A 22,834-nucleotide genomic window follows, 5' to 3' on the forward strand; every position below is an offset into this window, starting at 1 on the left:
GTCAGCTTTTAGTGAAAGATTTCCCTGTTGCCATCAAGGTATCAGACTACCTCTTGCCCTTTTACTGCCTCTGAATGCAGGTATGAGGAATACCAACCCGAGGATGATCTTAAGCAAGTTGTTAGTGATTTTGTCTCTAAAGTAGATGATCCAAAACTCAAGAATTCTGAGGTAAGAAATTATGTGACTGGAGCTGACAGATACATAGTGTGAATAAGGGGTGTGGGGAATTGAGAAGCGGGAAGACAGTAAAGAAATAAAGCTTCCTGCTGTCCCTTGTTTCCATTTCTTCCCTGATTCCTGGAAGTTGAACCCTACAGTCCACCTAGGTATTATCCATCTCTGCTACGTGACTCTGGTGAAGTCCTGTCCTCCCCACCTTTTTGGGCCTTTTGTGCTCACTTTGCAGAGATAAGTCCTCTTAGTGAAGGAGGGGGTGTGGACAAAGGGCTTGCTGGCAAAACATCTGCCCAGCTCCAGCCTTGTTTCATTTCTCTGCCACAGTTCCTAAAGTTTGTCCGCCAGATCGGAGATGGCAGGGTATCGATCGAAGCTAATCAGGTGACCCACAGAGATCAAGATCAGGCAGAGCAATGGGCAGCTGAGTTTATACAGCAGCAGGTAGGAGCCCCAGCCCTATGTGCTCTGAAGGAGGAAAGCTTTTTGCCACAGTGCACAGTCTGGGAGCGAGGGAGAATGGCAAGTCCAACTTGCAGCAACACTCTACTCAGTGTCTGGGCTGAGGGAGGCAAGGGAGGGACTGTTGGGCTCTTCTTAGCAGAGTCTAGCCAGAAGCTGGCAAGGTATTTGGGCAGTGTGAGTTTTTGTCGTCTCCTGTAGCACCTGGGAGGAAGGTGATATCCAAATGAACTCTTTTCCACTTTACATGCCATCAGTTCTCTTGATGGGGAGGAGGGATCACCACAGATTCTCCTGCTGTTTGGGGATGTGGCCTGAGGTTGCCAAATTCTGAAAAGAAGGGTGTGTTTCTGTTTCCAAACTCCCAGGGGGCATCTGATGCCTGGGTGGATCAATTCGCGCGTTCTGGGAACATGTCAACTCTTGATACGGAATTTGAGCAGGCAAAGACTGCTGTGGAGGTAAAACTGACGGAGGAGGAAGGCTGGGGTACCAACTAAGAGCCCATGGTAGGGTTACCTCTCTCCTTTGCATGCTGTAAGGAGGGACAGAAACATTTAAGAAGGTGTTCCCTGGGGTGTGTGTAGAGCTCAGATCATGGTTGAGGTACTCTAGACACATTCTGTTCTGCCTTCAGTCAGACGTGGACTTCTGGGACAAACTCCAGGCAGAATGGGAGGAGATGGCCAAGAGAGATGCAGAGGCTCACCCTTGGCTTTCTGATTATGAAGACCTCAGCTCTTCATCGTATGACAAGGTAACAGAGAACAGGGTCTCTCAGCTCTAGCACTGTGATTGGACTGCCTTGAAGAGACTGGCAGTAGTATGTCTGCCTTGCAGTTGTGCTCTACAGAGACCAAACGCTGCTAAGATTCTTTCTTGCACTGATCTCTTGCTGTCATTTGCACACTCGTCCCAGTCAGCTAGGGGTTAAACAAATACTGTTCTCACTTGTGCTTGTCTGCAAATGCTATCTAGTTCTTGTCCGATACCAAATACCCGTTAGTGCTGGGATTCTTTGCAATGAGTGCAAGTGTTGACACCCCCTGCAAGCTGATAGGACCCACAGCAGGTGTTTAGTCTCTGCTGCACCTTATTCCAGGTCAGGTTTGGAGGAGATTTCCAGGACAGAGCAGGTAATAAGAAGACCCATTGTTCTCTGATCTGCTACAATTTAACTGGTCTGCAGTTAAAGGTGCTGGCTGGCCTGCAGTTTTGAGTGTTTCTGATGCAGCAAGACTAAACTGCTGTGCTGCAGGTCTGTCTCCTAGCCTGTCTGCTACCATTAGCCTCTGTCTCCCTTCCCTGCTAGGGTTACCAGTTTGAGGAAGATAATCCCATGAGAGATCACCCGGATGCATTCGAAGAGGGGCGGAAGCGCTTGGAGGAAGGTGACCTCCCCAATGCTGTCTTGCTCTTTGAGGCTGCAGTGCAACAGAAGCCAGATCATATGGAGGTGAGTGAGAGCAGAGATAACAGACCTCGGCCAGGTGTCTTGCTACTTGGATCCTTCCTTTGTGAGGTATCAGGGTTGTGTGTAGAAAACTCAATTCAGTTTTAGGAGTGGGGCAGGTGTATGAAAACATCTCATTTTTCTGTGGCTTTGGGTATGTAGCCCCCCAGGAGGACTGCGGGCAAGAAGGTTTATGACTAAGGTCAGTTACCAAAAGCTCAGAGTCTTGCCCAGAACTGTGTAAAGTCTTTGGAGCACACGAGACTGCATGGAGCCAAGTCAAGGAGTTGTCATCTCTTAAGGTGCTTCTGTGGAAGTCTTTATTGGCATTGCAAGTTTGGAAATGCTTATAGCCGATGATAACTGCTTTCAATATCTGTATTAAAGACTAATTCTGAACAGCTTGTTAGGCTACAGGCCCTGGTTAGGTTTTCCATCTAGATGCCAAGAGACAGTGGCATCTGGAAGGGTTGAGGGAGATGGCTTGGGTGTCTTCACTGTCTTGGCTTAAGTTTGTAGTGGGGGTTGGCCTCAGGTTACCCCAGAGGAATTTTAGGTTGGATGTTAGGAAAAATTTCTTCACTTAAAGCATTGTCAAACACTGGAACAGGTTGCACAGGGAATTGGTGGAGTCACCATCCCCAGAGACATGGTGCTGAGGGACATGGTTTAGTGGTGACTTGACAGTGCTGGATTAATGGTTCTATCTGATGATCTTAAAGGTGTCTTCCAACTGAAGTCATTCTGTGACGATTCTGTAATTTAGACTTAGGTAATTGCTCAGAAGGAAATGTCATGGTTGATCTGGTCCAAATCCCTACTTCACCTTGCATCTGAGCTCTTTTGCTTACAGAACACTGTGCAGTTATTACTGGTTACCTCTTCTTGAATTGCAGCTAGCTATATGGTGAGCCATTAATCATTTAAGATGGTAGATTAACTCTTCCTTGTGGTAGCTCATCCAGTATCTCTGGATAAGCTCTTTGCTTATGAAATCATTTCCTTCCTTGAGACAGCGGATATTGCATTTTGTGACATATGTTCAAAAAGTGGGCACTTCATGCTGACAATCCTGCCAACTATCTAGCCTATTTTTGAGCAAGGGGTGTGGTTATCAACATAAACTAAACAGGTACTTTGGATTTAGTGCCTTAATTAAATATTCCCTGCGTCAGCAGCCTGGAGATGGGAGTGGTTTGCATGTAGTGGTGTCACAATGATTGAAGATTCAGTAAAATAACAGTTCTACTTTCAGGCTTGATGCTCAACTACCCAAGTTTATCACTTGCTAGTGGACCACTGCACAAGTATATACAGCTGCCTGCCTTATGTCTCATTATTGTTAGCACCGCTGCTATGCCATTTTCTTCTTGGGAAGTAGGAGATCTGTTTTCTCCCTCCTTCCTCTGCAGTTTGACCACAATTAGAAGTTAAAAGTGGAGATTCTGTGATGTAAACGTGTAAAACTGCCAGCTATTGCCTTACGATAGATCTGCAGGTAGTCAATTCACTTCTTTTCGCTATAGCAGCAGCAGTTTTATTGGCCTCAAGGACCTATGAGCCATAAAGTCTGTATGTCTTTTGAGAGAAACTTGTATCTGTGGCTGATATGTATAGTTGCGTATATTTGGTCTTGCTCTAAAAAAGTGTGGGATAGTATGGTAGATTTAATCTGTGTTTGTGGTTGGTTGGCTGATCTTCTTTTTTTCCTGGATGTGAAGAAGTCTGACTATGTGCATCCTTATCTTCTCCAGGCCTGGCAATATCTGGGAACCACCCAAGCAGAGAATGAACAGGAACTTTTGGCAATCAGTGCCCTCAGACAGTGAGTGCTGCAGAAGAGCTTCTGAGCATGGCTCCTTGTCTAGTGCATAGTGCCACGAGGACCATATGGCTAGCCCAGCATGCTCTGTCTTGATTGTGTTACCTCCTGTGTCTGGGTGTCTCCCAGACCAATTTAATTCACTTTTCTTTCTTTGACCTGCAGGTGCTTGGAACTGCAGCCGGGGAACCTCACGGCACTTATGGCTTTAGCGGTCAGCTTCACCAACGAGTCCTTGCAGAAGCAGGCTTGTGAGACCTTGCGGGATTGGCTACGCCATAAACCAGACTATGCCCACCTTCTGGAGAAGGAACCGGAGGAGGGTGTCTCGGGGACAAACCTGGGGCCTTCCAAGCGTGTCCTAGGATCCCTGCTGTCTGAGTGAGTTAGGGTTACAAATTTCAGCCTTCAGCTGAAAGTCTTCTTGGAGAGTTGGGACTGGTCCAAGCGTGAGCAGAGGGAGCAACCCACAGCCATTTCTTCACAGTACACCAGTATCTTCGTTCTGTGCTTTTCCAGCTCGCTCTTCATGGAGGTGAAAGAGCTGTTCTTAGCAGCTGTGCGCAGCAACCCCTCAACTGTGGATCCTGATGTTCAGTGTGGCCTGGGTGTCCTTTTCAACCTCAGTGGCGAGTATGAGAAGGCTGTGGATTGCTTCAGTGCCGCACTCAGTGTGCGCCCCAATGTAAGAAGGGCAGACTGTGGATGCTGGAGGTTCCTGGAGGTTTATGTGTGAAGGTTTGGGTGGAGGTGCTGCTTGCTGGAGATGCCACTCCGTTTTTGGAGTGGAGGAATAAGACAGGCTCATGGGGAAGGGAATGTTGGCTTGGAACTTAAAAAGATCCAGTTTCTTAGCCCTTTCTCTCTGCCTGCTCTTGCAGGACCATCTTCTATGGAACAAGCTTGGTGCCACCCTGGCCAATGGGAATCGGAGTGAGGAAGCTGTGGCTGCGTATCGTCGGGCACTGGAGCTCCAGCCAGGATACATCCGCTCTCGTTACAACTTGGGCATCAGTTGCATCAACTTAGGCGCCCACCGGTGAGCATAGGATGGGCAGGTCTGCTGTGACCCATGAGCGTGCATGTGTTTGTGGGAGAGTCTCTGATAGGTAGTAGGGCAGTGCCACACTGCCTGCAGCCTTCGCTTGGCAAAGGAGAGCAGAGCAGATTGAGTGCGTTGAGTCTGCCCTGAGAACAAGGTGCCATGCAGATGCAGTTGGAGTAGGGGCCACTGGGGCTTCGGTTTCTGTTAAGAGGGAAAAGGGGGATCTCTGATGGCTCTGGAGCAGAGCAGGATCTGGTGAAGAGGAGGAAGCTGTTTTGGGGGGGAAGTACTTCAGAAGCAAAAGGTGGGGAGGAGGGAAGGACTATGAGATGCACTGTCTTCTCGAGTAAGCATATGTATGTTCTCATGTTGACAGTGAGGCTGTGGAGCACTTCTTAGAGGCTTTGCACATGCAGCAGAAGAGCCGAGGTCCACGGGGGCAGCAGGGTGCTATGTCCGACAACATCTGGAGCACCCTCCGCATGGCCCTCTCCATGCTGGGGCAGAGCGACCTGTATGGGGCAGCTGATGCCCATGATCTTCCCACACTGCTTAAGGCATTTGGCCTCCAGCAGTGACTCTGGGATGGGCTCCCCTGCAAGTGCAGAGTTGGCCCAGCTCAGTAGTGACCTTCCTAAGTGAGAAAATGTTCACTAAGATTCACACACATCTTTGCTCTGGTAAGGCAGATCAATGGCAACTTTTTTCAAAAATCTCCCACTGAAGCGTGCAACTTCCCCTACCTGTCTGCTGTGGCCTGAGCACTTCTGAGCAGTCCGTGTTACCATCTCCATGACGGACTGACGCTGTTGGTAGGCGGATGATCAAAGCGGGGAACACAGCAACACCCAGCAACATCTCTTGCCGGCTTGAGAGCATTGAGAAGGCTTGAAGGCTGTGAGACCTTATGATAGCCATTCTGCAGAGACCGCCTGCTAGATGCATCTGGAGTGCAGGTTGCTTTGGTGGGTTGGGATTGACCTTTGATAAAAGGGTGGAGAATTCTGGGTTTTGAGCATGCTTCCCCCATGTATATGCTTGCATGTGTGTATATGTGGGTTGCTAGGGAAAATAGGGGCACCGGTCTCCTTTCTGGGTACTGGTAACTTCATGGTACAGCCAGATGCTAGTTTCTCAGTGTCTCTTAAAAGGTTCGTGAAGAGACACTGTATTGTACTTCTGCTAGGGACATGGGTGGAGTCCCTTACCCTGTCAGGTTAAGAGGAGATCCCAGAGTTCAGACTTGAGGGAATGTGATAGAAATAAAAGTCTGAAATATAGCCTCACCTCCTAGAATATGGTGGGGAAAGGATCAAGTCTTAATTTTCACTTGATCATCTGTAATTGTTGTGCAGAAGTTTCCCATCTTGTGCGTAACTGAATCTTGTTAATTATAAATATCTGTATATGATTCTATTGGGGAAAATGTTTTTTAATTGTAAAGTATTTTGTATAATAAAGGGCGGAGAATTAAAATTGCCAAATTGACATCTTTGTGCCTCTGTTGGAGCTGCCATGTAGTGGGCAGTATAGATCTTTTGGGATATAAGCGCAGTGGTTTTCAAAAAATAGATCAGAGTTTCTCTCAGTTTCTGTCTCCCCTTTTGACCCAGGTTTTATTTTATTGATAGCTCATATGCACATGAAGCTTAAGGGACCTCATTTTGCTGTAGCCTCAGGCTTCAGTTGTGTGAGCCAGCAGAAGAGCTTCCCTCTGCCAAAAGCTCTCTCCTTTCCCTTAAGTTTAGGGGTCAGTGAAGCACTTTCTTGCCATCTGCAGCAAGAGCAGTTGTGCTACATTTTATTGCCTCTTTGTCTACCACTGCAATAGTCAAGACAAGGGGCTTAGGCAGGGAGCGTTTACCCTTCCAGCAGGCACCTGTTTCTTCATAGCTGTTTTTCTCTTGCTGCTGTAGCAATCAGGAGCAGAAAACGTGTGCAGAGAATAGTTCTTGCTGTATGTTCTCTGACGTCCAGCTTCTCCTGTGTCTCCCATCCAGCTCGGTGGACCTGAATCCTATATGCACCGTTTTGAACTTGCTGTGTGCAAAACAATTAGCTGCTGGTGCTGTCTAAAAGGAAGGGAAAGACTGCTGCTGCATCCTGAACACTCTCACACACACACACATTGCTCCTCATCAGAGATGTGCCTTTGGATTTTTACTGATATCAGTCCTTTTGTCAGATTCTTTTCTGCTCACCAAAAACAGTGCCTATGCTGTTCCTCAGCTACTGTCCAGATGTTCTCCCGTCCCTTGTTCTCTGCTGTCCCTCTAACCAATGATTTCCTTTGCCTCTTTGCTGCATCACATTCCTCTCTCTTCATGTTCCCATTATCTCTGCTTAGTTTTCCTTTTTCTCATCCCCAAGTGCCATTAATGCTTCCCCTCTCCTTGACTTTCTAGCTGTCTCAATTTCCCTTGCCATTGGTCTTTATTTCTTGACTTTGTGCTCAGTGTCCTTCCCCATCATACATCTGTCCCCACAGTTAGAGTGGGCTGTCACCACTTGTTCTTTTTCCCTGTAAATTGTTCTCACTTTTTTTCTCTCCCTCCCACCTTAAATCACCTTAAATCATGCTTAAATCACCTCAGAGCATCTGTGCTACCTTGGCTGAGGCCGGATCTTCGCCTAGACGCTAGTGCCTATTTAGCCTCAGGGCTGAGTGAAGATCGAGCTGCCTCTGTCCAGAGCATGTCTTAACTTTCCTGTTAAGAACTGTCTTTGGAAATGGAGTGTTGGTGCAGGGAACAGCAGCTGTCTGATCATACCTGCATTCTGGTTCCGGTTCACAGCTTTTGCCTGCCCCCCTGTAACCCTCTCTGGCCACCTTGGAACCAGGCTTGCACTGGTGTTCTGTAAGTGTCTTGATCCTAGTTTGCATTTCCAGGCACATCTGCGTGTCCTGTTGCCCTGCTGTACAGTGGGGATGGGTAGCAGGTTCAGACCATCTAGATTCACAGAAAGGTAAGGCAGGGAGGGATGTTCCCTGGTCCCTGATCTAACCCCCTGCTCACAACAGGGCTAGCTTTCATGCTCAGTCGGGTAGCTGAGGGCCTTATTGTGGTCTGCAGTTTTTGTACTTCCTGTACTTTCTCCTCTTGTACTTTTCTGACTGTACAGAACAGTGGCAGGGCCTGTCACTGCTAAAAGCATGTGAGGGATCCTAGTATGCCTTTTGTTCTTTACCAAAATCCATGGGCATCGCAGGATGCAGACTAGATCTTTTATAGGACGCCGGGTGTATGGTCAGTAGGGATGGTTCAGTACATCTTTTTCACCCATGGTTGCTATGTTTCTGCTGTATTTCTTCCTTCAGTGTTTTATTTGCTGCTTAAGGCACCAAGAAGTCTTAGAATCCCTTGTCTTTGATGTTGGCCTTTCTCAACACCCAGCTGGGAAGTACCAGCAGAGGAAATTTTGTGCTTTGAGATCCTTATGCCTCTAGTCACAGGGCTCCTCATTAGCTTTTGTACTTGTCAAGAAGGTGGATGTGCTGCCATTGTATGCTCTGCTTTACCACTGCAGTTTCCTCATCTTGAGCTGCTGAGCCTCACGATCTTGGGTTTTCTTGAGTTACACCCCCTGATCTCTTGTTTTAGGTCTCAGGCTCCTACCTCTTTTGCCTGCCTGTGCCGAAGTCTCTCCAGTCTGGAAGAGAAGTCTGGAAGGGGCTCAGACCAATTCTACTCCAGAGGAATGCTCTAGGGGTGCTCTCCTGAAGCGGGTGTTTATGGGAAGAGTGTAAGGACAAGCATATAGTGTACTCGAGTTCTCTGGGAATCTGCTGCTTTAATGACTGCCTGACACAGAAGTTCCATCAGTATGTTTGTTTAATAGCCTTCGGTGAATTTATTCTCTGCCTGTGTCTTGACGATTTTTAAAGGAGGTGGTGCTTTTTTTCTCTACGATAGCTTGTGGAGGCACAGAAGAACAGTGTTTAGATACCTGAAGTATTTTGTTTTAAGCCTGCTATCTCTTCCTTTGTGGTCTCCTACTTCTGGTACTGTAAGACACAGCAAACGCTGGTTCTAGTACAGTCCGTGTCTCCCCAGGGGAAACCCTCTCTCTACCTCTCTACCCCATGCCTATGTATCTTTTCTACTTTTGCTGTATTACTGCTAGTATTTCTTTCATGCTTGAGCCTGTCTTGGGGCCCTGACCACGCACACCATTCCTCTTCTCTTCTGAGTTAGTCCCTGCTGATCAGAAATCTTTTGGCAGACAAGTCTACTGAGAAAGGGCTGAAAGCAGCACAGCAGCTCTCCCACCTACAGCAGCAAAGCAGCAGCAGAGACAGGCCAGCAAGACAGACCATTTCTTCAGAGCAGACAGGCAGCTCCTCTATATGGTAGTCCCTTGTTCGTGTAGGCAACTGTTTCCTTGCTCCTACAAAAGATAAGAAGAAAAACCTTTTGCAGGTCACCAATATGCTTAGTATGGCAAAGCTTTGTTTGGTACTTTGTGATGCGTTTCGATGCTTAATTTGAGACATGTGAAGCTTTAAAACTCCGTAACTGTGACTTCAGGAGGAGTTGTAGGTGCAAATATCCCCCGAGAAGCTGATGCCAGAATTGTAGGTTGGAAGTGACACCTAGTGTTGAGTCGAGGGCAGAGCTGTGCCTGTCACACTCTTGCTTGGACCAGGCCACCAAAGCGTTGAGGAGCACAACCTGCTAATAAAACATGGGAGGAACAACGCTGGATGCATTTTCTGAAGGTGTGGCTTTTGCGACCTGCAGAGGCTTTTTCCCGGCCAAATGTGGTGCTGTGAAGCTAGGACCTTTCAAGGGTCTGTGGCACGTGTTTTGGGTTTTTTTTTTTTTTTGCACTGGTACTAAGCATCTAATGAATCTGGGCTTGTGTGTTTAGGGAGGCCAGCATAGCAACCATGCCACTGAAACATGTTCGCACATTTGTTAAACCCAGGGACAGTTGGATTTCTGACATCTTGAACTACAACAATTATTCATAGACAATCTATTGCCTTTTCCTTTATCTGGGAAGGGGAGACTTTGAGAAGGAAATAATAGTTGGAAAAGCTCTTCCCCTTTCTTTCTGGCTTCTGTGTCTGGTCAAGCAGGACGTCTGAGGCTTTTGTCAGTCTGTATTTGCTGTGCCTCTCCTTCCAGCACATCTTTTGTGGAGCTCACTCCCAGTGCTGTGAGGGGATACGATGTACTCATCCGTGAGTCTTTGCTGAAAAAGCAGTGTTGTTCAGTCCACTTTTCTGAGCACTGGCAATGGAGGACTGCAGCAAGCAAAGATGGAAAAGAAAAAAAAGGGGATGTTATGTAAGATACATGCCAGGCAAAAACGGAGACACCTTTTGTCCTTCAAGGGTTTGGCAGTGAGTGTATTTATGGGTGGTGGGCTGTCCTCGGCTTGGGATTCTGTGGCGTGTTCCTATGTTGCACTTTTGGGGGCTGTTCTGTTTGAGAAACTTAAGTCTTAGTACCAAAAGTGAGAAAGAGACTCCATCTTTGCCAACCCTAACGAGTGCTAACAGAACGAAAAACAAAAGCCCACCCCCTCCAAAAACAAAGAAACCAGTCTCCTGCTACCTGGAGTCCACAACTACCAGACGAAACAGCAGACACTGGGGAGATGCGGTTCATGTGTGATTTTCGTATTTTTTTACCCCCTGTTTTTTAAAGTAAGGAATAAAAAGGAGTATTTACTGAGATACAAACTAAGCTACCCATTGCGGTAGAGAAGAGTGGGAACACAATCAGATCTGGAGGGGGAAGGAGATAATTGTTAATTTGATCTTTCTACCATTGTACGTTTTCCAGCACTGTGAAGTAGGTGCATATGTAACATCCACGGTTTTAAGGGAAGTTGTTTTATCACCCTGCAGTCTCGAGGAAAATAGTCTCTGGCAGTGCAATGATGATGGTGAAGCCAACTGTAAAGGAAATAAAAGTAAATATATGCATAAGAGTCTTGATGTATTTGGAAATGATTCTATGGAAGAGCAAAAGGTCACTATTAAGCCTCAAAAAAAAAAAAAAAGAAAAGAAAACCAGTTTCATGAAAAAGATAAAAATCTTTTAGTAATTTTTGCTCCAAGTCAGAATAAGTCTTCATTTGTTCAAGTGTTTTTTGTGTAAAGTAGTTCTGCACGTTTCCAAAGATCCTGCATGTTCATCTTCCTCATTCTTTGACAACAGAGCAATGAGGAAGAGGCGTTTATTCTTTTCCACTCTGAGTTTTCTTCTTCTAACTTTAGTAACACACTTCCTTTTTCAGATTTTGACATGCTGCTATTTCTGCAGGAGGCTGTGGGGGAGAATCGAGTAATTTCCAAGAAAAAAAAACCAAAACCAAGACACCAAAATAGCCCAGAATATTGCTATATAATCATTAGTTTTCCTAGAAATCATTATAATATTCCCCACCCACTCACACCGTTGTGTCGAGGGGTCATCCAGGGGTTGTGGAGAGCCCTTTCCTCGAATCTGCTAGTTGAATTCTTCTTCGAAGCCTCCATATATGGTCAGGAGAACAGGTTGTCACAGGCGATCTTACTTGGCTCCAAAGTGCTGGCTTGAGGCCTCTTTTACCTTGGCTTCAGTGGTTACCTTTGTTCTCTAATGGTTCTGAGACATGGATGGTTAGATTTCTAACAACAGCAATAATAAATGTGTGAGACGGGTTTTCACAACCAGTTCTCGGTTTCAGATTGAGTTTCCCAAATCAAGCCTATGTGACTACACGTTACTTATTACAAATATAGCAAACTACAATTTTTTTTTTTAAAAAAGATATATAAATACATATATATTGCCTGATTATTTCACTTATTATTTGATTATTCCATTCCCTGGCAACTGTCCCACTGCCAGTTTTCATGCTCTGCAGAGAGAATGCGGGGGACTTAGGAGCGCCCTGTTGCCTGCATCGCTCTGTAACGCAACAGAGACACACTCAGACTCACCCTTTGTGTTGCCTTCGCAGGTCATATATCTGTCCAAAGGGCTTTTCTGAGTCTGAAGGTACTGGGAAAGATGGGAATGTTTAGTTTGTGATGAATTATGTTATTATAGATATAGATATATAATATTTTTTTGCAGAAACACAGCTGAATAATGAGTAAAATATATTAGCAAGCGACGAAGAATGAATGTTGTTCAATGGCAGCATCCATCCATCCTCGTCTAGGCTGACTCTGTCCCTCTTCCAAACGTTCCTCGTTAGTGTGCTTGTGCTCCCTTCTCTTACCAGGTGGTGGACACCATGTTCAGGAGTGGAATGGGGCCTTCGCCTTTCCAGCAGCACTGAACTGTAGGGTGAGCTCGCTGCAACGCATGAAATCATGTTGTAAAGGTGTGATTTGGAAGTTCAACAAAGCTGATTTCACATCTAGCTGCTGCTAGAAAGTGAGGTCCTTCTTCTCTCCTCCGAACTCCAGCAGGCAAATTTCAACTGCTCTGCTTCCAGCCTCTGCAGAGCAGCAGAAAAATGAACCATGTGGAAAAAACCCCGTGAATTTTTGTACTAGCTTAGTGCTGTGATCTGGCACACTGTGAGCTCAGCCAAGCTCCAGTGAGAGAGACACAGCAGACGGATTTGGCTGGAGATAGTGTACAGGCTACCTGTTTTCTTGGGGCTGAACTCTCTCCCTTCCCAGCTCCCCATCTTCTCAGCTAATATCCTGCCTGACAGAGCAGTCGTCCCTGAAACATCCTACAGCGGGGCACGTTGTAACAGTGACCTTGAAAGAAGCCCTGCTGGTCCAGTGTTGCCCACTGAGGTCGTTATGTTTAATGACTGCCTAGGGCAGCATCTGCTCTGTAGCTGTAAGCACAACTCTGTGTTTTCTTTCTTGGGAGTTCTGGTGTATGAAAAACTGGCTGGTAGGTCCTACCTCCTTGGTTCTTCTCAGAGGACTGCACAGTGTCTGGCCAGTCTGCCCACATGCAAGGTATATTTGAGATCTACCGCTACTGAGCTTGTGGGTATTTGATTTGCTTGCTCCAATAACCACTCAGTCTCCTCCGAATCCTCGTTGTGAGCTTTCTCGTGCCTGGTGACAAGGGAGAAAATTCTTTCCTTGGAGGGTGGTTCATCAGCTGGAGAAGCTGAGCAATTTCCAGCCTTGGAGATGGTCAGGAGTCACCTGGACAAGGTGCTCAGCAGCCCCGGGTAGGTTTAAATTCAGCCCATCTTGGAGGAGGAGGGGGGTTGGACTCAAGACCTCCAGAGGTCCCTTTCCACCTATATATCTTTCTGTGAAGCTAAACAGTCACTCATGTGCTTTTTTTTATAATTCATCAGAACTGTTGTTTGATTTCAGAGTTCAGGGATGATGAGGGTGAAGTAAGGCTTTAAAGGAAGTCTCTTCTTTTTACTGCTGTGGGTATTTACAGGATCTGGATTGCTCTTGACCTAACAAAGATCCCTTTGTTTCCTCCCACGGCGGTACAGCTTGCCAGCAGATCAGCCAATTAATGCACCTGAAAATATGTTACAGAGTGAACTTGTAATGTGACAAGAAGTAAAATATTGCCACTGCAGCTCTGCCAGAGCCTCCTTGCCCTACTTTACCAGCTCCTGCATCCCCATGACTGCTCAAACGTCTATGTAGGTGAGAAGGGGAGAAGTAAATTTAAAAAAAAGCTACTTATAAATGCCACCTCTGTCACCTGGCTGTCTCACACAGAAACCCTTTGAAAACTAATGTTGTGTATTAGATGTGCTTCCCAGCTACCCAGAAAAGTAAACTGCAGCAAGGCAAAGAATTCTATAGCCTCGTGTCACCAAACACTTTGCTACGAGTCGACCGGCTTCTGGAGAATAAAGACTCAAAGCTCTAAGGTTCATCAAGTTGTTTGCTCTTCAGTGAACTTTTGAACCAGAGCAACCTGATGTGTGGTGTAGGAAAATGAAAATAAAAGAGTTGGTCATTTTTGATTCCCAAGGATAATATCAGCCACGTAGTCTGTCGGACGGGGCGTTTCGCAAGACTTCCATGCAGGCTATAAATGCAGACAAGTGAGCCGCCTTTCACAAACAGCAGCACCGGACTGGAGGAAGTGCCACCAGCTCTCCCCGTTCGAGAAGCTGACCTCAAGGTGAGATGCACACTTTTCACATGAAAACTTTCAATGTCTTCTTGGGCAGCTACGGTGATACGTAGCTGAAGAGAAAGAGGTTGAAGTGTTGGGGTGAGAACTGCAGCATTGATGTCTCTGTTTGCAAGAGACCTGACGCATTGTTCAGGTGACGGGAGGACAGCTGCAGGACAAACATACCTTACCAAAGGGGGAGGCTGGAGAGACCCATTGCTACAAAATTCCAAGGGGCGAAAGTGAGAATATTTTACAAATTAACCTTGCACATAGGATCTTTATGTTGTATCAGGAAAAGTAACTGGCTTATTATTATTATTGCTTTTTCTACAGGCAGAAGGTCATTACACTAGCACCCAATCAATCAATAAATTAAATTTTGGGTAGCCACAGCCTCCACAAATTCAGTTATAACTGTGAAAAAAAATGCTTAAGTGTTTTTGATCACATAGATTATTTTTTTCTTTAAAGTGAGATTTAAGTGAGAAAATTTTCAAATGCTGATTACGTCACTCAAGTCTTGCAATTTTAGTCTGACTTGGGCAGATCCGACCTTCTCCCATCCCTTCCCAAAAGCAGCTAGAGTAACTGCTTCTTTCCCTCAGACATATTTGCCCTGAAATCTACAACTTTGCTTCGATGACTGTTACGTGATTTAGAAAGAGAAAGCTTAACTGGCTGTTTGTTTCTGTGTCTGCAGCTGTCACTGATAAATACTGTGGCTGTTTATCTGCTTCCAGATGACTTATGTGGAATTAGGATGAGTATTTGTAACAGCGCTACAAAAGGACATTTACAACCTGAAATTCAGTCTGACTCAAAGAGCCCATGCTTTGAACTTGATAGCTCCTCAGTTTATGTCAAGAACAGGAATCTCGATTCCGGTAGAATTCCATTTAAAAAGAGAAATAAGGTATCTCAGTGAGTGGAGAAGGTTAGCTCTGGCCTTAACAGAACCCATTTTTTTCCTATTTACAGCCCAAAATGCACTTTCATTTAGAAATTAACTGAGTGTCTCACTACTTCTTTACTTGTAATACTCTGTGGATCACGAAATCTAATCCAAACAACGAACACCAGTTTCTAAAATAATTCTCAAACGCAGTGTCAATTATCAGCGGAACAATTTATCACCAGTTATATATTTTATTCCATTATGATTTAGGATACACCAATAAGATGTTAAACTGGTTGCCTAGATATCCATCACACGTAGACATAAACATCCACAACCAACTAAAACTGCACAGTTTTATTTTATGTATCTTTTACATATCTTATTTTACCTTTTTCATCCAAATTCACATTTCTATGTCATGCCTTCACTCTTTTCCAACTGCTGCTTTATTTATCCTCTGCTAAAGAAGTTTTACGTTTCCTTTTTTCTTTTTCTCCCCTCACTGCAGCATTTTGTGCCTGGTGTGAAAAGGCTTCTTACAAGCATTGCTTGTTTTCTGTTTTTCTTTGTCAGGTTGTCACCCAGCTCCTACAGCAAGAAACCGGAACTGCAGAAGTCCACCCGAGATGGGAAAAATCACTGTTTACGAGCATGCCAACTTCCAGGGTTACTCCAGAGAGTTCACCACTGACATCGCCAATCTAAAAGCTGTAGATTGGAATGATTGTATCTCCTCAGTGAGGGTCACTGGCCAACCTTGGGTGGCTTATGAGCACCACAACTATACAGGCCGGTTACTGGTATTTGAGGAGGGAGACCATCACTTTGTTGGTAAAGATATGAATGATAAGATCACTTCCCTGCAGAGGATCACTGAAAATCTGCACAATCCCCAGATCACTCTCTATGAACACGATAACTATCAAGGGAAGAGCAGAATAGTAAGAGAACCAACCAATCTGGCTAGGGGGTATGACAACGACACCATATCTTCTCACAAAGTCCAGAGAGGTGTCTGGCTGTTGTGTGAGCACAGCGACGGAAGTGGATTTCGTTACATTGCGCGAGAAAACGAGCACCTTCCAACTTACAGGGCAATCAATTTCAATGACAAGCTTTCATTTCTGCGCCCCCTTCTTCCCGGCAGGTGCTGTTAGATTGCAAATTCGGCAATGCTGAGGGAAGACGCAGCCCCAACAAGAAATCTGAGACTCAGATGTCTCTCTGTGCTCGTACTGCTTTTTTTCCCTGCTGTGTCATGGAAGCACTGAATGGGAGAGTTCTTTGCCGTGCTGCACTGCAGATCTGTATTTCTTGATCCTGCCTTGCATTGTTCTCCCTCCCCATAATCCCCGTGAATGCAAAACCGATCAGATTTGGTCAAACGAAAGCGACTCAAAGATAAGAGACATACAAGGGGCGTGTAACCCATGGCACCGGTGGCTGGCGTTCCGATGTCCTGTACCGTGTAATGGAAGAGCACGGCATGTTGCTTCTATGTACTCATGTCAGTATATAACCAGTATCTCTCACTCTGTGATTTATTTTATCATGCTCTTGCTTTACCATGATCTCTGCTGTTTTCTGTATTTCATTTTGCATTGTTGCCATTAAAGAAATGATTGAAAGAAACAATGGGTCTATTTTACATAGTTTTTGTGGTTTAATATACATGAACACTGCCCTTTCATGACGAGGTATCTCTACGTATTCAGAGAACAGTTTGTGAAGTCACTTGTAAGTACTCTTCATCGACCTCTCCTGAAAAAGCAGTGCAGCAGAATCACGGAATCACAGAATCATCTGGTTGGAAGAGATCTTTAAGATCATCGAGTCCAACTGTTCACCCTGCACTGCCAGGGTCCCTGAACCATGTCCCTCAGCGCCACAGCCACATGGCTTTTAAACACTTCCAGGGATGGGGGCTCCACCACCTCCCTGGGCAGCCTGTTTCAGTACTTCACAACCCACCCTGTAAAGAAAGTTCTCCTAATATCCAACCTAAACCTTCCCTGGGACAACCTGAGGCCATTTGCTCTTGTCCTATCACTTCTTACTTGGAAGAACAGCCGGGTGTGGGGCGCCCCCCCCCCCCCCGGCCCAGCCTGTTTCAGTACTTCACAACCCACCCTGTAAAGAAAGTTCTCCTAATATCCAACCTAAACCTTCCCTGGGACAACCTGAGGCCATTTGCTCTTGTCCTGTCACTTGTTACTTGGCAGAAGAGTCCAACTCCCACCTCACCACAGCCTCCTTTCAGGCAGTTGTAGACAGCAATAACGTCTCCCCTCAGCCTCCTCTTCTCCAGACTAAACAACCCCAGGCCCCTCATTCGCTCCTCATAAGACTGGTCTATGAAATATCCATCGACTTTGTTGCCCTTTTCTGGACACGCTCCAGCACCTCAATGTCCTTCTTGAAGTCAGGGACCAAAAACTGGACACAGTGCTCAAGGTGTGGCCTCCCCAGTGCTGAGTACAACAGGACGATCACTGCCCTGCTCCTGCTGGCCACACTAGTGCTGATAGGAACCAGGATGCTGTCGGCCTTCTTGCACACTGCTGGCTCATGTTCAATCGGCTGTTGACCAACACCCCTACGCCCTTTTTCAATTGGCAGCTTTCCAGTCACTCTTCCCCAAGCCTGTAGCGTTGCAGGGGGTTGTTGTGATCCAAGTGCAGGACCCAGCGCTTGGCCATAATGAGCCTCATACCACGGGTCTTAGCCCATCAATCCAGCCCTTCCAGATCCCTCTCCAGAGCCTCCTGACCTTCAAGCAGATCGTCACACACACCCAGTCTGGTGTCATCTGCAAACTGACTGAGGGTGCACTCAACTCCCTCATCCAGATCACTGATAAAGATGTTAAAGAGAACAGGCCCCAGTACTGAGCCCTGGGGGACACCACTGGTGATTGGCCACCAATAGATTGAACTCCATTCACCTCTACTCTTCGAGTCCGACTATCCAGCCAGTTTTTTGTACTTGACACTGTTGTTCTTGGCACTGGGGAGGCCACACCTTGAGTACTGTGTCCAGTTTTGGGTCCCTCACTCCAAGAAGGACATTGAGGTGCTGGAGTGTGTCCAATGAGGGGAAGTGAAGCTGGTGAAGGGTCCAGAGCACAAGTCTCATTCAGGAGCAGCTGAAGGACCTGGGGTTGTTTAGTCTGGAGAAAAGGAGGCTGAGGGGAGACCTTATCGCTGCCTACAACTACCTGAAAGGAGGTTGCAGCAGGGTGGGTGTCAGTCTCTTCTGCCAAGTAACAAGTGACAGGACAAGAGCAAACGTCCTCAAGTTGCCCCAGAGGAGGTTTAGGTTGGAGATCAGGAAAGATTTCTTTACCAAAAGGATTGTGAAGCACTGGAATGGGATGCCCAGGGAAGTGGTGGAGTCACCATCCCTTGAGGTATTTAAAAGACGTGTGGATGTGCTGAGGGACGTGGTTTAGTAGCTGGCCTGTCAGTGCAGGATGAATGGTTGGACTTGATGAGCTTAAATGTCTCTTCCAACTGAAATTATTCTGCGATTTTCTTGTATGTATAGCTGAAAGTGAAGAACAGGCTGCACTATCATTTGCTGGGCTTTGTTCTCGTTTTGGAACAAACACTGCAGGCTCTTGCTGACTTATCCACCACTTATGTTCCTCTGCTAGGCTTGTGTGGGCAAATGCAATGGTGAGAGCTCAGGCTGCATGTGCTTTAGGACACGTCTTACTGCTTTGCAGCCAGTTTCAGGTTTCCTTCACCAAAAACCTTTAGATGGGATCTCAAAATTCACTTCAAAGAACATGAAGCATTCTCCCTACTCTAGGCCAAAATAACTTGGAAGCACTGAGCACTCTCCAGAAAAGTCAGCTGTGCTGAAGAAAGGAGACTGCATATTGGGAGGGATGTTCTAATATGGGCTATAGAAATGGTATCAAGTGTCATCTTCCACCCAAACCAACCTGTGGAAGAAATGATTTTGGAAGTCCTGTTGAATTGTCTTGGTCATGTCTGAGGGATCCCTTTCAGAATCTCAGAACAATAATGATGTTACACAGGCACTGGTAACAGAAGACAGATTATTTAGTTTGTCTCTATTTATCCTTCCTAGGAAATACACCTAATAGTATTTCCTTTGTAAAAAATGCCATTCCTTAAAGAAAAAAGAAGGTATTCTCTTATTTTCTTGGCCTATGTCACTGAAAAATCATTAAAGCCAGATGTCTCTGAATCATAATTCTGTTTCTCTTGGGCAAAGAAAAGATTACGTTACCTGCAAAAGTTGCCGTTGGTCTGTGATTTTAACCAGCTCATATTCCTGTCTGTCTCTAGTTCTCCTGGTCACCAGGGAGGAGATTTTCTTTACTTTGGGAGTGGAGGGTGTAGTTGCTCTTGGAGTACAATGCACCGTAGACTAGCAGGGAATTTCTACACTGCTCAGGTAGCAGTACTCTTGAAATCATATTCCCTAATTACCCTCCCCCCTCTCCCTTACAACAGGCTTTAAGGGGCATCTCAGAAGACAACACGCCCCCGACTTTCCCTCCTGTACTCCTCACATGATGTGCATCCCTATACAAAAGTACCGCATGGCATTCTTGCTCAGGAAAGACCAGAGCACTGGCATCTCAACCTGCCTGTCAGCACAGGGATAAGCTGGATCTGGGGGCCCCAGGCCCTGTTAAACTTTGCCTGGTGCTACTACAGAGTAGAAAGACTGCCTCCAAAATAAAACAGTAAGTAAAAAAACTTTCACAGAGGGAATTATTCCTAATCCACAGGGAAGTGCAAATGAACATTTGAACACAATGGTGAATAAGGAAGGCTTGTAACCTGTGGTATACCAATAGGAGGTATCTAGAGAAGGCTTGTACACCATGGGTCTAACTAAGAGGGGATACATGAACAGTCTGGTTAGAAATGTCAGCAGAGCAAGTTCAGGCATGTTTGGGTAACCACAGAATACAAACCACAGGCTTAAGGTCTACCCAGAAACAGGGTTATGATTGCACATTAACCGTTTAACCTTGTTTGGTATCAATGCTGTATTGCATGCTGGATCAGATAACAGGTTCTTTGGCAAACTTCCCTGAGATGATTCCTCACATCAACTCATCTCTCAGCTCAAGCCCATGGCTGGGCTTCATGAACTGACGGATCACGACTCCTGGCTGACAGAACACCGAGTGACTGTCCTTCAGCCCATGATGTGGAAAGTAAGAATTGCATTTGGCATGACTGTATGGATTGTCTGGCTCGTAGTTCTTAAACAAATGTTGGTAAGCGTCTAGCGCATGCAGGCGACTCACGGTGGGTTGTAGAAACCACCCAGCCTTGGATCACCTTGAGGCCCTAGCTAGGCAGAGGTGACCCATGGGGAGCTATGTAGATGGCTCAGTCCTGAGCTGTCCATAAGGCACAGACCAAACAGGGCAGTGCTGCATCATTCAAAGAAGCAGAACCTGACCTGACCCTTCAAAACCCTCCACAAAGAACATGCCCTGATGTCAACCCAAACCACTATTTAGTTGCTTGAAAAAGCCAGATAAAGAGAAGCTGGAGGGTTTCAGTATTGGTTGCAGCCAATGAACTTGTGTATCCGGCCTATCGCAAGAACAGCAAAAGAGAAGCACAAAGAACAGAGAAGTGAACCTCACTGATGGATGAATAAAGAAAGATCAGGGGAAATTCCATTCCACTGCCCGAGAGAAAACATTCCAGATGGTATAATCCACTCAGCAATAGTCTTGCCCACAGTCACATAAATTAGGGGATCAAACCCCTAAGATTCGGGTCAGGAGCTGGGAGTTGCTTCTCCAACGCTACTTCTTGTCTGTACGGAGACTCTTCCCCCTCGGTTGGGACACCGGCCAAGGCCACTTTTCTAACCCATACATCACAACACTGTTCTCACTCGGAGTTATTTCCCCCCCTGCTTACAGCGGTGTAATAGTTACAGCGGGCATAATCATCTGCTTGCAGAACAGCAGACACACTCAGATGACCCCACAGAAGCAGTTAGTTCTCGGAAGTGAAAATGTACAGAGCTTAAGGCAGCACAAATTTTAATCTCCACCACAAGTTCAGAGGCAGTCTGAGGAGAAACTCCACAGAGCTTCAGCAGCTGCAGGTACAGGAATAAAATTTTTGGCTCCCCCATTGTCCAGAAGAGAAGAATCTCACTGAAGAACTTCAATTCTAGGTTAAAAACCAAATTCCTTGGTAACACTCATTGGTTTGGTGCTGGCACATTTGTTCAGAGGGGAACCTATGAACCAGTTTTGAAACTCTTACTGCAAAGTAAGTACATCAAGGTGGTGTAAATTCTTTCAAACATATCAGCAGGCAGTTATTATTTCACATCCAAGTGGAGAATGATGCATTGAGGACAGATACCAGCTTTCAAAATACCGGTTAAAAGCTTTGGAGTCACACGAACAATACTACCAGTCAGGAGGCAGTCACCCCACAGCCTGAGTCTCACGATGGGGGAAACTCGGGGGCCATAGCTGCAGGCAGAGATGATCAACACCAGGCCCCTTTGCCCCACCGTTTCAGGGCGGTGAGGCAGCTCCTTTGGACCGGCTGTGTGAACGGCCGCTGTGACTCGTAACCTGCCCTGGCAGCTCCGTCGCCCAGGCAGCCCACAGCCAGAGGAGTGAGGGAAGCAAGACGACAGGATATTCTGCTGCGAATGTCTTAATCTCCTTTTTTGGCTGAATGGTTTAACATGCACTTGGGGAAACTCAAGAAGTTTTTCAAACACAGAATTCTCAGACCTCCTGTTTCCAACCTTGCAGACTTCCAGTGTTGCTTGCTGTCCTTCTCATTTCATCCAGGGCTGGTACTTCCCCGTCTTGACACTACAGCAGCTTTTAATCTCTGTATCCAACACTTCCTGCAAACCCATTGCAGGAAGCAAGGCTGCAGCAGCTTCTTTTTCAAATGCACTTTTAGACGCATCTTCTCTTTACCCAGCAATACAGCTATGCCACCTTCAGTTTAGTTGCTGATTCTTTAATTTCTTCTTGGTTTTCTTTGTCAGAATATTCTTCTCCCTTGTGTTGTGGTTTCTTGGTAGTGCCTCGTTTGACTTTGGCTTAATCATAGCAACACTATGGCCAAGCTTAAATGAGATTCCTCATCCTCGTTATAAATGCCGCATTGATTCACACATACATCGTGAGTTCTCTTTAATTTGGTTTATTAAAAGGTTCGTAGAAGGCGAAAGCAAGCAGCGCTGGGGGCGCATCCATCGATACGCACAAAATGTAGTTGGATTTTTAGTCTGTATTTATAGGCCTCTCCTTCTGGGAATTTACGACACCAACTTCGCCACAGTATTGTTGTGATGTCTATAGCAGGTGAAGGATGTCGTCCGGTCTTGACAGCTATAGGTGAAATTTATGGTAGTTTAAAGGATGTTATCGATCTTTAGGGTGGTGGCAGATGGGCTTCATGGTGGTGGCAGATAAGATCTTTAACTCCATCCTTGTTGTTTCAGGCTTTCGTTGTTTCAGGCTTTCATTGTTTCAGGCTTTCTTTGCAGATCTGGCAGTTTTTTAGCAAAACACCAAATTCCATACATGGGCCCCTGCTTCCCCTAATTATCCTTCTTAGTGACAGGAATTAACTTTTCTAAATCAAATCTGAAAAAATGGAAAGTATGGAGCTGACAAAAGCAGTAATGAGAGACCTTCCTTCAGCAATCTGTAGAGAGCTCTGGGAAAATAATCGTGACATGGTGAAATGAGCTCAGCTGCAGCAGGTTATTCCTATAAGAAATTCCCCTTCTTGGAGCAAACTTGTCTTTCACACAGTTCCAAAGTCCTATTCCTCCCCACACCGCCCCACATATTCCTGGGGTGCAGTTCATCTGTCCTTGAGGTCAGCACAGACTCCTGAATCCCCGGCAC

General features: G+C 46.0%; 2 protein-coding genes across 2 annotated transcripts in view; both read left to right on the top strand.

Annotated features, from left to right (window-relative positions):
- The window catches only part of PEX5 (peroxisomal biogenesis factor 5), a 10,265-nt gene extending 4,470 nt beyond the window's left edge, over positions 1 to 5,795 (top strand). Inside the window, exons 6-15 of the mRNA XM_010135933.1 lie at positions 81 to 171; positions 505 to 621; positions 1,008 to 1,100; positions 1,277 to 1,396; positions 1,952 to 2,095; positions 3,847 to 3,917; positions 4,080 to 4,295; positions 4,434 to 4,599; positions 4,796 to 4,953; positions 5,336 to 5,795. Of these exons, the coding sequence (XP_010134235.1) occupies positions 81 to 171; positions 505 to 621; positions 1,008 to 1,100; positions 1,277 to 1,396; positions 1,952 to 2,095; positions 3,847 to 3,917; positions 4,080 to 4,295; positions 4,434 to 4,599; positions 4,796 to 4,953; positions 5,336 to 5,537 (1,378 nt within the window). The 3' untranslated portion in view covers positions 5,538 to 5,795. The remainder of the gene's footprint in view (positions 1 to 80; positions 172 to 504; positions 622 to 1,007; positions 1,101 to 1,276; positions 1,397 to 1,951; positions 2,096 to 3,846; positions 3,918 to 4,079; positions 4,296 to 4,433; positions 4,600 to 4,795; positions 4,954 to 5,335) is intronic.
- Positions 5,796 to 15,557: 9,762 nt separating this feature from the next.
- Positions 15,558 to 16,163, top strand: LOC104493282 (epidermal differentiation-specific protein-like; the record flags this gene model as incomplete). The annotated part of the gene is made up of 2 exons (XM_010135934.1): positions 15,558 to 15,872; positions 16,079 to 16,163. Coding segments are annotated over exons 1-2 (400 nt in total), but the record flags the coding sequence as incomplete, so codon positions are not given.
- Between the last annotated feature and the right edge of the window lie 6,671 nt (positions 16,164 to 22,834).

This window comes from Buceros rhinoceros, unplaced genomic scaffold (genome assembly GCF_000710305.1).
Source record: "Buceros rhinoceros silvestris isolate BGI_N320 unplaced genomic scaffold, ASM71030v1 scaffold7365, whole genome shotgun sequence".
Lineage (NCBI taxonomy): Eukaryota > Metazoa > Chordata > Aves > Bucerotiformes > Bucerotidae > Buceros > Buceros rhinoceros.